The sequence below is a fragment of the Rhinoraja longicauda genome, chromosome 4 (genome assembly GCF_053455715.1).
Source record: "Rhinoraja longicauda isolate Sanriku21f chromosome 4, sRhiLon1.1, whole genome shotgun sequence".
NCBI lineage: Eukaryota > Metazoa > Chordata > Chondrichthyes > Rajiformes > Arhynchobatidae > Rhinoraja > Rhinoraja longicauda.
Genome location: NC_135956.1, coordinates 38,414,252 through 38,430,638, shown reverse-complemented (window position 1 = coordinate 38,430,638; position 16,387 = coordinate 38,414,252). Strand labels below are relative to the sequence as shown.

The 16,387-nt window shown below is 39.9% G+C and overlaps 1 protein-coding gene across 12 annotated transcripts in view; it reads right to left on the bottom strand.

Moving 5' to 3' along the window:
* The window catches only part of adgrb1a (adhesion G protein-coupled receptor B1a), a 449,476-nt gene that overhangs the window by 16,444 nt on the left and 416,645 nt on the right, over positions 1-16,387 (bottom strand). For 8 of the 12 annotated variants that reach the window (XM_078397552.1, XM_078397555.1, XM_078397550.1 and 5 more), the window contains 4 exons: positions 15,036-15,075; positions 14,035-14,118; positions 12,410-13,053; positions 4,483-4,554 (listed from right to left, as the gene is read on the bottom strand). In XM_078397552.1, coding sequence (XP_078253678.1) covers positions 4,483-4,554; positions 12,410-13,053; positions 14,035-14,118; positions 15,036-15,075 — 840 coding nt within the window. The remainder of the gene's footprint in view (positions 1-4,482; positions 4,555-12,409; positions 13,054-14,034; positions 14,119-15,035; positions 15,076-16,387) is intronic. The other 4 variants (XM_078397557.1, XM_078397560.1, XM_078397556.1 and 1 more) reach the window with 3 other exon arrangements.

Here is a 16,387-nt window from a genome sequence, read left to right as displayed (position 1 = left end):
GAGCTGGTAGAGGATCCATGAACCCAGACTTGAGGATCACCTGCCTCGTATAAATCTGGTGCCACATCATTGGTCCCATTCACAGGTCAAACCCGTGCATAGGAAGTTTGAAAAGCTGACCTCAAAATATGTAGGAGGCAATGTTTAAAGCTATTGTGCAGTGGAGCATCTCTGTGCATAATCATGTAATATGGAGCACCCCAAACCATACTGACAAATTACAAGAACTGCATAATTCAGTTAGCAATAACCTACTAATTAAATTCCTTGGTAGACACAAAATGCTGGAGTAACTCAGCGGGACAGGCCGAGCATCTCTGGAAAGAAGGAATGGGTGATGTTTCGGGTCGAGACACTTTTTCAGACTAAAAATAAATCCCTTTATTTTTGCACTATCTAAAGAAGTGCTATGTAAAACATCTATAAGGCTCCAAAGCCTTTGAATCTTAAAAGCAGACATTTGGAGAAGAGTTAACAGAGATAGATACAGTGTTTAGACTTAAAGGGGAAAGATACGTGTAAACTGTGATTCCGAACTTTAAACACAGGTGAACTGTATGTAAAAACATCAGAGAATAGTGGGACTGAATTTGTATAGCACGTTGTTGAAATACCATTAAAAAATTGTGCAGAGTCCCTGGAACCCCTTTATAGGAAGCATTAAACAAAATATCACGCAAGGCAGATATTTCCTTAAACTGTCTCATTATATGATTACCCGGAGCTCTTTTCAGTGGAGCAGAGAATGTTAAGGAGGGATGGAAAGCATTCCAAATAAAGAAAGATGAACAGATGTAAAATACATAAAGATCATTTCCACTCGTCAAATCAGCACTGGTGGAGAATGAATGATGAATGTTCTCCAAAGGATTACAGGGAGAATTAAGATACTTTGTGAGAAATCAAATCCCTTTCACAAGTTTTTTTTCATTAGCATGCAATTGAACATTGATTTTTCCCGGGGTAAAATGGAACTCCATCTTCTAGGTCATTTAACATCATTCTGGAGATGTAACCAGGCCTTTCAAACATAAGCCACGTCCGAACTACTGGCACAATTTCCCCTTCAGTTGCAGATGGGATGCAATCTTCCTGCCAACACTGTAGGGAAAATTAGACTAAGTTGGCCCCATTGTGGACATTACTGAGGGCTTCTCAATTCACTGGATGGACCAAAAGGTGTCCTTGGGCAAGGTACCAGGCAAAAGGGCTGTTTACTAATCAACACCTGGTGGTGCTCGGATGTGGTGGTCTTGGTGACCTACTAAGGATCTGGAATATCTAAATGTGAAGTGCCTTCAGTACTACCTGTTGCGGAATGCGCTTCAACTATCCTGACGCGCTATCATGCCACCCACATCTGGTACAAATAGCCGTATTGTGCTAGTCTGCTGCAATTAGTGGATTGGTCCAGAAATGTCACTGAAGAAGGGTCCTGACCTGGAACGTCATCTATCCATTTTCTCCAGAGATGCTGCCAGACCCGCTGAGTTACTCCAGCATTTTGTGTCTATCTTTAGTCCATTTTCAAGGATTTAGCAGCCAACTGAAATGAGTATACCACTGCTGTCACAGACTTCATCAATAAAAGTGTTGAGGACATCATGCCAAAGAAGTCAATCTGGCATCTCTCCAACCGCTAACCATCGATAAACCAAGAAATCCATTCCCTAGTGAAGACTAAGTCTGAAGTGCTCAAGTTTCCAAAATGGGGATGGGAAATGGCACAGTAGACATCTTTATGAGTGTGCAACAGTGGTCAAGAGTGCTTGGGCTTCTGATGGGACTGGACACATGTAGCTGGTATTTTGATAGCAATTTCTTGACGTTGGCCTGTTGAAGTCCTCAGCTACGAGGAACATAGTCTACACCTGTATAGGAAATTCACTCACATACAACCTTTGCAAAGCTTTTAGGGGCACCAAGAAAGAGTTGCAGACCAAGTTAGAATCCCAGTTTAACCACATAGACACTTGTCAGCTTGCATGCTGTAACAGGCCACAAAGCGAATTTGGGCAGAATTGTTCCTTGCTGATGAGCTCAATATTTGGTTTGAATAGAAGATCAATAGTGTGACGTCACCCACTCTGACAGCCTCTGATGTACTTGCAGCCAAATGTCATCATCATAGATGTCGGATCTGATTTCTTGAGAGTGAACCTACAGAAAGTAACTGGCCCAGATGGAGTGCCCAGACATGTTCTCAGGACCCGTGGGGACCATCTGGCAGGATTATTCATGGACATCTTTACGCTCTCACGTCTCCAAAGTGAGATTCCCACCTGCTTCGGAAAACCACCAAAGAGAAACACGGTAGCATGCCTTAGTGACTGCTCTGACATCCACCATCATGAAGTGCTTCGTAAGGCTAGTCATGGCACACTTCAATTCCAGACAGCCTTGATCAACTGAAATTCCCGTTCTACTGCAAAAGATCCACAGCAGACACCACCTCTCTGGCCTGCACTCATCGCTGGAATATCTGAATAACAAAGACTCCTTCATAACAAAGACTCCACTTTGGCGGCAAAAACAAGGAGACAGATTATTATCTCAATGGGGTCAGGTTAGGTAAGGGGGAAGTGCAGCGAGTCCTGGGTGTCCTTGTACACCAGTCACTAAAAGTTGGTGTGCAGGTACAGCAGGCAGTGAAGAAAGCTAATGTCATGTTGTCCTTCATAACGAGAGGATTTCAGTATAGGAGTAAAGAGGTTCTTCTGCAGTTGTATAGGGTCCTGGTAAGACCACATCTGGAGTATTGTGTAGAGTTTTGGTCTCCTAATTTGAGGAAGGACATCCTTGTAATTGAGGCAGTGCAGCGTAGGTTCAGGAGATTGATCCCTGGGATGGTGGGACTGTCATATGAGGAAAGATTGAAATGACTAGGCTTGTATTCACTGGAGTTTAGAAGGATGAGAGGGGATCTTATAGAGACATATAAAATTATAAAAGGACTGGACAAGCTAGATGCAGGAAAAATGTTCCCAATGTTGGGGGAGTCCGGAACTGGGGGCAACAGTCTTAGAATAAAGGGGAGGCCAAGTCACCCAGAGAGTTGTGAATTTGTGGAATTCTCTGCCACGGAGGGCAGTGGAGGCCAGGTCACTGGAAGAATTTAAGAGAGAGTTAGATAGAGCTAGTGGAATCAAGGAATATGGGTAGAAGTTGGGCACATCAGCCATGATCACAATGAATGGCCGTGCTGGCTTGAAGGGCCGAATGGCCTCCTCCTGCACCTATTTTCTATGTTTCTATGTTTCTATAGGACTCCCGTTTATTGGTTATAGCTACATCTTCAACCCCATAATTTCATCAAATTCATGTCCAATATCCTGGACCTACAACTCAGTACTCCCCTCTGCAACTGGATCTTCTGACTTTCTGTTTCATAGACTGCAATCAGCAGTGAATGATAGGGTACAGGGAGGAGATAGCATAGTGTCAAGACACCAACCTCTCCATCAATGTCAGAGAAATGAAGGAGCTGGTCATTGACTTCAGGAAGCAGGATAGAGGTACATGCCCCAGACTCTAATCAATGGTGCTTGTGATGATGATCAAAATCTTCAGGCTCCCAGATGTAACATCAACAATAATTTGTCCAAACACATTAACACTATGGCTAAGAAAGCATTCCTACATTTGTACTTCCTCGAAGACAAAATAAATTCAGCATGTCTCCAATGAGAACATTTTGCTCATCTCAACGTTGCAAAAAGCATTAAAAGATATGGAACGGTCGGTGTGGTTTTGAAGTCAAGAGGTAATGCTTCAAAAATCTACAAATATTGTTTGCGGAGTTAACAATTAAAACTGGAGCAGTTTGGTGGAAGTAAATCATTTGCATTAGAAGAAATCAGTTGATAAAGTCCAATACTTGTCGGGTCTTTAAGGAATTAACCAATTACACAAAACATAGGTTTGGAAATAGAGAGTAAAATGTATGAAAGGCCATAAACCCTGACTAGCAGGCAATAACGTATAGTTTCATGAGAAGTGTGCTTTGTCTCTTAACATTCTCAATATTCATAAGAGTTGCAAGAAAAACTACTGGAATATAACATTTACAAAGCCATATAGATAGTTATCAGAATGATTTGTAGCCTTCAAGACATTTGAATTAATTAAGTGAATGAATAAGGGATGAAACATAATTTTTAATTCAGTAATGAATATGAAATTATACACACATTTGGGTCAACACACACAGAGTGGGGTGACTGTTGTCACAGGACTTGCAAAACTCACGATTAAACACCACATTTAAGGGTAATTTTCTTAATTCTGCTCCCAGTATGAAGTTTTGCCTGCTGGGAATGTGCGTCACCACTGACATACTCCAAAGTATTCTGCCCATCATATCAATTTTAGTGGGTGGAAATTCATAACTTCATAATGTGACCTTTCAGCAAAATCAAACCAGGAGCACAAGGTCATAAAATCAGCCCTTTAGACTTCCATGTACATTTTCCATTATCCTACCTTCAATGGTACACTGACACATTGGAGAGAGTTCAGGGAGGAGCGACTAGGATTATTCTGGGATTTAGGGCTCTATAGATTAAAAAAAAGACACCAAGATCTGAACTTATTTTTGCTGAATAACAGTCAATTAAGGGACATACAGACAGAAACAGAATATTCACATTAGATTTCAATTATGAAACTGGAGGACACAAATACAAAATTAGCCAGGTCGACCACAGGTGTGGAGATTCAAAGGTTTTCTCTGAGACACACTTATTGTATATTTATTTGTTGTGTTATTGTGTTGATGTGCCTGAGAAGTTGCAGCAAGTAAGAATCTAATTGTTCTGTCCCTTGTGCATATAGCTATTAAAGACTCTGGACTTTATATCACTTGATTAAGACACAATCTACAGTAAAATAAAACCTGCAGGATCTGGAGAGGAAATACACAAATTTGGATTTCTGGATTCTCTGCTGTTGGAAATGAAGACTCCAAAATATATTAACAATTTAAATTCTTATGTTGAACATCAGAAACCCCTAGAAAAAGATACAGTGCTAGATTAATTTAGTGGGACAGGCAGGATCTCTGGAGAACGACCCAAAATGTCACCTACCCATGTTCTCCAGAGATGCTGTCTGACGTGCTATGTTACTCCAGCATTTTGTGTCATATTTTGTAAACCAGCATCTGCAGTTCCTTGCACTCTTATCAGAAAGGCTACATTGATTTCTATTTTTAAATAGATGCATAGGAAAATGGAGACTTAACATGATAGATCTCTTGCACATTGCAGTTTCCAACAGCAGAGAAATAACATAAATTCCACTTTAGTGAAAAGTCTAGTGCAAAACAAAAGTTACCCAAATTCACTTCTTATAGTTGTACTTCCTATGTAATTTCCTGGAAAAACCACTGCCAAAATTGCTCTAACTATATATTCCAATTGCGGAGAGCCCATGCCTGTGGCAAGACCTTCAAAAATGTTATATAAATTGTGCTTTTTATTTCTTACTTATTTCAAAGATTAGAAGATGGCTTTAAAAACAATGCATTAATCTGCAAGAAATTTGGGCTGCTCACCATATAAGTTTGCAAAATTTCTATTTGTGTCCTTTTTCTCAATTACATAAAAAATATTTCTCAATAATTATTTTGGTTAACTTCTAATTCATACTAATCCTTGTGTGAAAATACAGAAAACAAGTTGCCAGGAAATTTGGTTACACTGGCAACATAACCAATTCCATTCCACTGCTTGTTCGACAAGCAAATTTTTCACCAATGGAAAGAATTAAAACCGTGCAGCACCCTTGGTTCTTATTTTTTCGACAGACTCTGAGCATGAGAGTCATTTGAGGTATTCCAAGTTCCACCATGATAAAATATCACTATTCCAGCTACTACAATGTCAGCAAAGGCCAAAGTTAATAGTGCACTGTTGGTAATAATACACAAAGCTTCACCCACAATTGTTAAAAGCATCCTTGACGTTTTTTTTCCTGGATTTGTCTATTAATCTTCCAGCAAGGTTAAGGTGAGAGATTAGAAAACTGTCATGGAAATTCAGCCCTGGGCTATTTTGTTCAGTGTGATTGAACACTTCTGGAGATTGTAGTCTTTACTAAAATTGGGAGGTTCTGCTGGTTCCTGTTAACATTGAACTCCAGTGGAGATTTAGCACCTGTAACTGTAAGATAAACTACAGTAACTACTCTCTTTGGACACCATTAACAAGCAATGCATTCTCCCATGTTTCTTTCAAATTAATGAAACCACCTCCACGTCAAAGATATGGAAACATTTGTCCTTCAAGTGATTGTACCTACACACTAATATGGGAAAGGAAACAATATTGAATATCAAATATTTTTAATTGTTATAAAAATTCAATCACCTATATATTTATCTGTGATGCTCAAATATTCCATCTTAATTTATTTAATATTCTAAAACTGGATCCCAGAGACAAACAAGGGGGAAAAATGTTCCATAGCTTTTACATAGGCATCAGTGTACACATGGTTAACACGGGAAGGTACTCAGTGGTCAGCATGCATCAGTTTGGCTGTATGGCCTGTTTCCATGCTGTATGATTCTATAACTCTAAACACAAATCCTCCATCATTATATTTGATATTCTGAAGCACTACTCTGCCCCTTTTATGAGCAACAAATCTCTTTGAGGTAAATTAGAAAATACTGGAAATAATTAGCAGATCAGGCATTAATGGAGAAATATTTATGTCGATGACCTTTCATTAGAACCTGAACAAAATGTCATCAAACTGAATCTTTTATGTTTCTCTCCAGACTGAACTCATGAGTATTTCCAGCATGCATGGTCCTATTCAAATCTTCAGCATCTTAGTACTTTTAGATTTTCTGTACCATTTTAGTTCAATTTATTATGTGAACAGTAACCTGGCATAGGCTTTATCTTAATTGTGGCCACAACTTGTGTTCTTTACCATTATGGTTTGGATTGTCTCAGTAGCTCAGCATTGCCCAGAAATACACTGTATGGATGCAACATTCGAAAAAGTAATTCCTCATGCTGATCAGAGTTTCAGAGTCAGTGAAGGCATAGCGACAAGTCTGGAGACTGCAAGCTGTGCCTTTTAGCAAACAAAGCCTGGTGTGTTGTACAGTTACAAACTTAGGGCCATAAATATATCAATGAGAAAGTTTAAGAATGAAAAAATACACCAATGTGAAACACTTTAAAATGGAGGTCAAGCATCTTGGATAGGACCAACATAAAAAAAAATTATGGTTAAGATTGAAAACTTCCTCGAGGTCTCAGATCACTATTCCATCTTTAAACTGGGACAAAGTTAGAACAGAGGATACCAAGATTCCAATAACATGCTGTCAGTGAATTACAACATAATTGAGAGGAGACTATTGGAGGAATTCAGCAGGTTGAGCAGCAACTGTGGAGGGGAAGTTACTGCCAACATTTCAGGTCAAAAACCTGCATCGTTGCTCCAGATAACTGCTTCTAAATCCTCTGTGGTTCCAGCAAACTTTACCCTACTGGATTTAGAAAATTTGACCCAATGAAGAGAGGAGAGGGGAGATCTTGTTTCAGCAGTCAGCCAGATGAAGGTTTGTAACAGATACCAGCATCAACAAGTGTTTATAGGATCTTTTTTTGATGCAACCAATCGCCAGGTTCAGGAGGACATGTGTTTCCCATTCATGGGTCTGCAGTAAACTATATCAAGCAGGCTTTGGGTGTCCACGAGGAATCTGAAGTGACTGCCAACCACCCATTATAATTTTCAGCTGTTTGTTGCTGATTTTACTGGTTGAAAATCATCCTCTACGGAACCTCCATTACACCCCCTGAAAACATGATCTTGTAATTATGCCATGGATACGAATTTACACTTGGTTAATCTGTTTTATTAAAAATTCTTCTCTCAGCAGGTCTTAAATTTAAAAGCACCAACATTTCAGGACATTTCCCTTCACTGCGCTTTGGAGGAACTATTAAACTCCTTAAAATTAAAAGGTTAACCCCTGTTAATGTACGAGAGACATACGAGAAGGAGGTTGTTCATTCACACTGCTGAAGGTATGGATGGTGGAGAAATCACAGACTTGTTGTATGTTCTGCCATGGCCAATTACAGTGAGTTAGAGGAAAACTGTGTGTTCAGTGTAATCACATTTGCTCTCAGAAATCAAGATAAATTTTGCATGGATTTACGAAGGGGAAATCATGCTCGACAAATCTACTGGAATTTTTTGAGGATGTAACTAGGAAAATTGACAGGGGAGAGTCAGTGGATGTGGTGTACCTCGACTTTCAGAAAGCCTTCGACAAGGTCCCACATAGGAGATTAGTGGGCAAAATTAGGGCACATGGTATTGGGGGTAGGGTACTGACATGGATAGAAAATTGGTTGACAGACAGAAAGCAAAGAGTGGGGATAAATGGGTCCCTTTCGGAATGGCAGGCAGTGACCAGTGGGGTACCGCAAGGTTCGGTGCTGGGACCCCAGCTATTTACGATATACATTAATGACTTAGACGAAGGGATTAAAAGTACCATTAGCAAATTTGCAGATGATACTAAGCTGGGGGGTAGTGTGAATTGTGAGGAAGATGCAATAAGGCTGCAGGGTGACTTGGACAGGTTGTGTGAGTGGACGGATACATGGCAGATGCAGTTTAATGTAGATAAGTGTGAGGTTATTCACTTTGGAAGTAAGAATAGAAAGGCAGATTATTATCTGAATGGTGTCAAGTTAGGAGGAGGGGGAGTTCAACGAGATCTGGATGTCCTAGTGCATCAGTCAATGAAAGGAAGCATGCAGGTACAGCAGGCAGTGAAGAAAGCCAATGGAATGTTGGCCTTCATAACAAGAGGAGTTGAGTATAGGAGCAAAGAGGTCCTTCTACAGTTGTAACGGGCCCTGGTGAGACCGCACTTGGAGTACTGTGTGCAGTTTTGGTCTCCAAATTTGAGGAAGGATATTCTTGCTATGGAGGGCGTGCAGTGTAGGTTCACTAGGTTAAATCCCGGAATGGCGGGACTGTCGTATGTTGAAAGGCTGGAGCGATTGGGCTTGTATACACTGGAATTTAGAAGGATGAGGGGGGATCTTATTGAAACATATAAGATAATTAGGGGATTGGACACATTAGAGGCAGGAAACATGTTCCCAATGTTGGGGGAGTCCAGAACAAGGGGCCACAGTTTAAGAATAAGGGGTAGGCCATTTAGAACGGAGATGAGGAAGAACTTTTTCAGTCAGAGAGTGGTGAAGGTGTGGAATTCTCTGCCTCAGAAGGCAGTGGAGGCCAGTTTGTTGGATGCTTTCAAGAGAGAGCTGGATAGAGCTCTTAAGGATAGCGGAGTGAGGGGGTATGGGGAGAAAGCAGGAACGGGGTACTGATTGAGAGTGATCAGCCATGATCGCATTGAATGGCGGTGCTGGCTCGAAGGGCTGAATGGCCTACTCCTGCACCTATTGTCTATTGTCTATTGAAGAGGCTACAAGATGGAAGAGGATTTTGAATATTTCAACAGTCCGAAGCTGATATTGCACATTCTGTTTTAGTATAATTCTCCCAGCATAATCTGTACAGAGGGAAAGAAAAATGAAGGAGTGGATTATTCTGCTGTTGTTGATAATTGATTGTTGAAATGGCTGACAGTGAAATAAGATACTTTGTCTTTAGACTTTAGAAAAACAGTGTGGAAACAGGCCCTTCAGCCCACCGAGTCCTAACCGACTAGTAATCACCCCGTATGCTAGCACTATCCTACACATTAGGGACAATTTACAATCACAGAAGCCAATTAACCTACAAACCTGCACGTCTTTGGGATGTGGGAGGGAACCGGAGCCCCCAGAGAAAACCCACGCGGTCACAGTGAGAATGTACAAACTCTGTACAGACAGCACCCGTGGTCAGGATCAAACCCGGGTTTCTGGCGCTGTAACGCAGCAACTATCGCGGCGCCACTTCTTGAGATGATTGGCAAAATCAGGAGGAAAGTTAGGGTGAGGACAGGACTGATACCGCAGCAGATCTATGGTAGATCTGGGTTAAACAAACACATTTCTGTCCTTGAGAGCTATTTTGCTTCACTCAAATTATTGTTTTTTTCTTCCTAGCAGGCAACACTCAGCACCTCCCTCACATCACTCACCCTCACCCACCCACCACAACCATCTGTCACAATCCCCTTAACATACAGAATGGGTGAGCCAAGTGAACAGATTGTCAATCTTTTTATTTGGCACTTCTTGAGAACACTCCAGGAGAGCTTAGCCTGGGGTGACACACATTCTTCCTTCCTGCAAAGAATCAGAGTTTTTCTCTCACAAATATTAGACTTAGAAAGGAGAATGTAGGGACGTTGTGTAGACAAACGTGTCCTTTTGCATTTATTCAAGGTGATGGGTGACGCTTGCTTGAGATTTATATATTCCATGCAGTATTTTCAGCAAATGGCAGTACATTTTGATAATGTATGAATTGGGTGGAAACTTTTAACTGGATGGCTTTGCCAGATATCTTTTACTGTTGCCATTTTGACATCCTAGCTGAAGAAGCCTTTCTGTGTTTGAGTAATAGAATTAATGGACAGTGGGCATTGCAGCCATGGTGTAAAGGTGAAGGGGAATGGACACGTCCAGGATAGTTGACAGGATGCACAATGTTGTTCTGGTATGAAGAGTGTTGATCTAGTGATGATTTTTGGAATCTAGTAGCTGGTAGTGCTCCATTATGGTTCTAACTAGCGTCCTATGCATAGTGGAAGGAATTTGGGAAGACAGGAAACATCATCTATCCTTTTCCTTCACAGATGCTGCCTGACATGCTGAGTTACTCCAGCACTTTGTATCTATCTTTGGTATAAATCAGCATCTGCCGTTCTTTGTTTTTTGCAGTTCTTTGTTTCTACTGTATACCCTATGTCTGATCTATTCCTGTAGTCACAGTATCTATGTGGCTGGTCCAGATAAGTTTGGTTATCTTTTTTGAGTATTTATGGTAGAACACATGGTTACTTGAATGAATGAAAAACAGTGGTAGTTAAATTCTTGGCTTTTAGAGACGCTCAAAGGTTGTATAGTGGTGAGTGAGCATTGCCGTTGCCTCACAGTTGTAATTGTGACTTCAGTGCTGTTGTGTGGAGTCTGCACGTTCTCGCAGTGACTGTGTGGGCTTTCCGAGATGCTCTAGTTGTCTCCCATATCTCAAGGATTTTCTCGTTGGTAGACATATTGACTAAATCATGCCGATGAGAGAATTAGGATATACCTGATGGGCATGTGAAAGGGAATAGGTCACAAGGAAACAGCTAAGAGAATGGGATCATTATCATTCCTCTGGTAGGCAGCGCACACTCAATGGAACAAATAAACTCCTTGTGTATCACAAGTAAAAAATGAGAAATGTGGTGGCATATATACTAGTTATGAACATTAATTGTGGCTCTGAAGCTCCAATTATTTTAAGTTAGTGTCACCAAGTTTAGTTTAGTATAGAGAAACAGGCCCTATGGCCAGCGAATCCGTGCCGACCAACAATCACTCAATACACTAGTTCTATCCTATACTCTAGAGACAATTTACAGAAGCCAATTAAGCTACAAACATACGTCTTTGGAATGTGGGAGGAAGCCGGAGCACCCGTAGAAAACACGCAGTCACAGGGAGAACGTGCAAACTCAATACAGACAGTACCTGTAGTCAGAATCAAACCCAGATCTCTTGTGCTCTAAGGCAGCAACTCCATTGCTGTGCCACCCATAAGTACTCCATAGTCTATAAATTCGTATGTAGAAAGTACCAGACAGTATGTTAGGAACACTTGAATGAACAATACACATGTATGGTCAATATCCTTAGTGGAACAGCATCTGAAAATATCTAATGGAAAACATATTGTTAATCTGAAATAATAAAATGGTACTGCATATGCATCACACTTTTCACCCAGATACCTTCTACATATTAAACTTTATGCTTCTCTGACAGAGTTCACTGAAACTTGATGCCAAATGTTCCCATTTGTATGTATATCTGCCCACTCTATAATAGAGCTCAGGAGGGAACAAGAACACAATGAGCAAACACAGTTTATAGTCATAGTCTGGTCCAACCCTGAGTGCTGTCCACGTCTTGCTATACAAGGTCACAGACTTTTTGACATCTCGACAGCTGCAAACAGAACTGAACATTAATACTACATCTTAACACTGCCATGCATGACACACTGAAGCTACTGTAATATTTAACATAGACAAAATCACCAAATTTAAATAAAATTCAAAACAGAGGTCTGACACAGGTACTTGAAGCTTTCAATTATCATTATTCCTTTGGGTGCTTCTGCCAATTATACACACAAAAGTTAAAACAAAGTCTTTAATTGGCTAATTGAAAGACATTCTGTTTTATTTCCTTACCTCCAATGAACTTGTTGATAGTGTAGAAACTGTCTCACTTTTGGACACCATCCCAGAGTTCCCTGAATCACCTGCATCGCACAGGTTATTGGGAGATTGGGCTTCATTTGCAGCACTCTGTGTCTGGTGGCCAGGAGAAGCCCTTTCATTGCAAGAAATATTGATGCGATCCATTGGGGAGTTTTTTGCACAAAACCCACTGTCTGCATTGAGATGAATAAGTCTAGTCTGGGGCAGCTGACTAATGTTAATATTATATTTGCTATCGTCTTTTGGTTTAGCCCTCAAAGTTGAGGTATTGGTGGGCAGAATAACATAGTTAGCATCTATCACTGGTTCCTGTGCTCGTGCTAGTTCTGAGTCTAACTGCTTGAAAATGTCACCGTCACATATATATATTGATTTTGGCTGTTCACTCTTATTTATTTTCAAGGTGCGATCGCTAAACTCATTCATGTTTAATGATCCTGGATAGTTCATTGATCCCTGGAGGTGCATTTTCGATACGTTTGCTGGAAGACTTGAGAAGCCAGATAACTTCTGATGGTTGAACTTCATTTTCATCTCCTCCTCATGGACCATCGAGCGTTTCAACGTTCCTGTGAGTGTTCCTGTTCTGACCGCATTGATGTCCTTGTTTAAAACTGCAACATTGAAAATAACAAGTGGTTTATATTTCTTCAAAGGAATTGGCAAATGCTGCAAATCATTCAACACATCTTTCTGGCTGGGTCTGTTTCTGCTTAATGGCTAGCAACATGTGGCAAAGTGTAACATGAACAGGAAACCACCAACAGGACCACCAGATGTTCATAGCTGTTTTACTGAACCTCTTAAAGGGCTCTATTTACATAAATATGATTGCATTCTATGGTTTCATTGGATGAGTGGGTTTGTTAATTTGTGCATAAAGCAATAATATTATAGCAATGAAGATATTTGAATCAAGGAATAATTCCATTGCTATAAATTAACAAAAAGATCATCAAACTATATATTTAAGGATAATTGTTTTATATACAACATAAAGTCGATTTGGCCTTGTTCTGTTTAATGCTTTGTCATGACTCTCTCATTCTCAATTGTTTTAAGTGAATCTCTAATTTACATACTTTTTAAATTGAAAGAAACAATATGTGCAAATTAGTCTATTAGTACATGAATGGTGCATCTTTCTACAGCAGCTAAATAAACCTCACGAAAACACATATTTAAAAACCTGCAATCACAAAATGGCATGGATTTTGCATCAGACTTTTCACCCAGAATATCCTCTGTATGTTAATAAAAATTGTACAATTTCCCAATTAGCTTTTAGCGTTATTGAGATTATCTGCTTTTTTAAAACATTTTCTTTTTTTCTACTATTCAAAAGAAAACATTCTCTGAATTCTGATTTTTGTTTTGTTTAATTAAGTTTAATATGTAAATGTTCTCAACTCAATTTTTTGTGATGATCCTACTATACACGTCAACACTTAAATGGCATTTTCTCACAGAGGATGGGTGTTATTAATAAATTTTGCGTTAGTATTGTTAGGGATGGTCTACTGTGACTGGGATTCAAGGCAATCTGTTGGTGTAGAGGGAGCTTTATTCAGAATCTAGCCCATGCTATTCCTAACCTGGGAGTGCTTGATCCTGACACTGTTTTCTCAAAGTAGAAAAGTGATCCACTCCCCAGCGCTGACATCCTTCACCTTGATAAACTAAAAAGAATATGAATTTAAAGAAAGAATAACTAAAACTGTGTCTCAAGTAGTGTTGCAATACAATCCATCAGCAGCCACACTCAGCTCTCCTCGAGGAACGAGAAAAACAACTCAAATGTGCAGTTTATAAATACATATTTCAACAAGAACAGCCAGCTGTATCTTTAAGTACAGCTGTTTCAGAGACAACTAATCAGAAAATTGATAATCACTCTTCAGAGGATCTTGGAAATTAATTATTTACCATGGCAAACAAAAATACATCACACAATGTTACTTTCAATGTTTTATTAGCTATATGTGTATGCTTGATCAGCACTCCAAGTGGAGTGTCAGCATTGACCATGAGCTTTTAACAAGTCCTCCAGATCAACATCAGATTGTAATATAGCAACAAAGATGAAGTGGGTGAGTTTTCTCTGAGTATCTCATGCTAATCATTGAAATATCACTGGAAACTCTTTAAAATGTGTAAACAGAGTTTTCAATTCTGCGGAATCAAGGAAATCTCAAAGAAAACTTACCCCAAAATCATCAAATTAACAATAATAGTTCTTAAAATACGTAGTAAAAGATCACAACAAGTATTCATCCCATTCAACATCAGCAGTAACACTTAAAGTACACTTGAGTTGAGCCATTGATTACCAAAGGAGGGAAAGGAAGGAAACATCAATTGCATCTCCTGATAGCATCCACAAACCACATACTGAGAGTGTGCAAGGGCATCACTGGGTAATATGGTGGGGTTCAGGAGACCAATGCCACCAATGGCCAAAGATCACTGGGAATAATCACTATTGTGAGTACCCTCGCATAAACGTGGGTTCCTGTGTCAAAGCAGTAGAAGGTTCCTGCAGAATAATTCCACAGTAAGAATTGGAAACAAAAACAAGAATGATTATATCACTTACCTGATCTACATGCCATATCTACATCCTTTTCAAAGTCAGTCTATAAAAGTTAGGAAAAATAGTTTAGAAGGGATGACAAATATTGTTACTGAATGTCTTTTTCCTGACATTTCATGTTCCTTTCTTGTTATAGCAATAAAAGTGACATTGACTGCAATCTGCGCCCATTTGGGTGGAAGTATGCTGAATTACTCTTCAATCTCAATAGAGTTTTGAAATTGATGCTTCTCAATACCTATTTGCTGAGTGGCACACACCGCTGGGAAGATTCGGCTGTGAGATACATTGAAGAGAAGATCACACAGAATACTTTGCAAGACAAGTCACCATTTGAAAGCCTCATTGAAAAGGAACACTTACTTGACAACGAGACATGGTTTTAGTCACTGGACAATTGGAAACAGCGTCATTTGAGTATACTGACCTTAGTGCCCAATTCTCCGATCCTCACTGTAGCCACACAGGGCATTGTTCTTTCCTGTAGTGTAGGATTTAGTGGAGCTCACAAAATATGACTCGTATATCACTTGATCCCACAAAAATATGACTCGTACATCTCTGGAGCCCACAAAAATATGACTCGTATATCTGCTGGGTCTATTCAGTTCCATCACTCACTGAATACTCGCCAGAGTGCAACCTAAAGTTTTCCGCCGATTCTGATTTAAAATATCTGTCACGGGCTTATATGCATTAAATAACTCGTATTTCCACATGTAAAAAGTGTTTTAAACAGATGGGCAATTTCCACTGGTTCCAAAAGTAGTTAATCTGTTAGTAAAAGAACACAGAACAGTATAGCACAGGAACAGGCCCTTCACCTCACAATGTCCATGCCGAACATGGTTAAACTTATTTCCTCCACATGCCTGTGACCCATATTCCTCCACTCCCTGCACATCCATGTTCTTATCTAAAAGCGTTTTTAATGTCCCTATCATATCTGCTTCCAACATCTGGCAGTGAGTCCAGGCATCCACCCCTTTCAGTGTAAAAAAACGTACGCTGCATGTCTCCTTTAAACTCACCTTAAAGCTGTGTTATCTAGTCTTTGCCAATTCCACCCTGGACAAAGGTTCTGGCTGTCTACGCCTCTCATAATTTTATATACTTTTATTTGCTCTCAGCCTCCAACACTCCAAAGTAAACAATCCAAGTTTGTCCAACCTTGTCTTCTAGTTAATACCCACTCATCAAGGCAACATTTGACAGACCTCTTCTATGTCTTCTCCAAATCCTTCCTACAATTGGAAATGCAATTGCACTGCACGCAATACTTCAAATGCGGCTCTATGATGATTGTAGATGTACATGTTTCCTATTCAATAGACAAGTTCCAGGAGAGGCAGGTC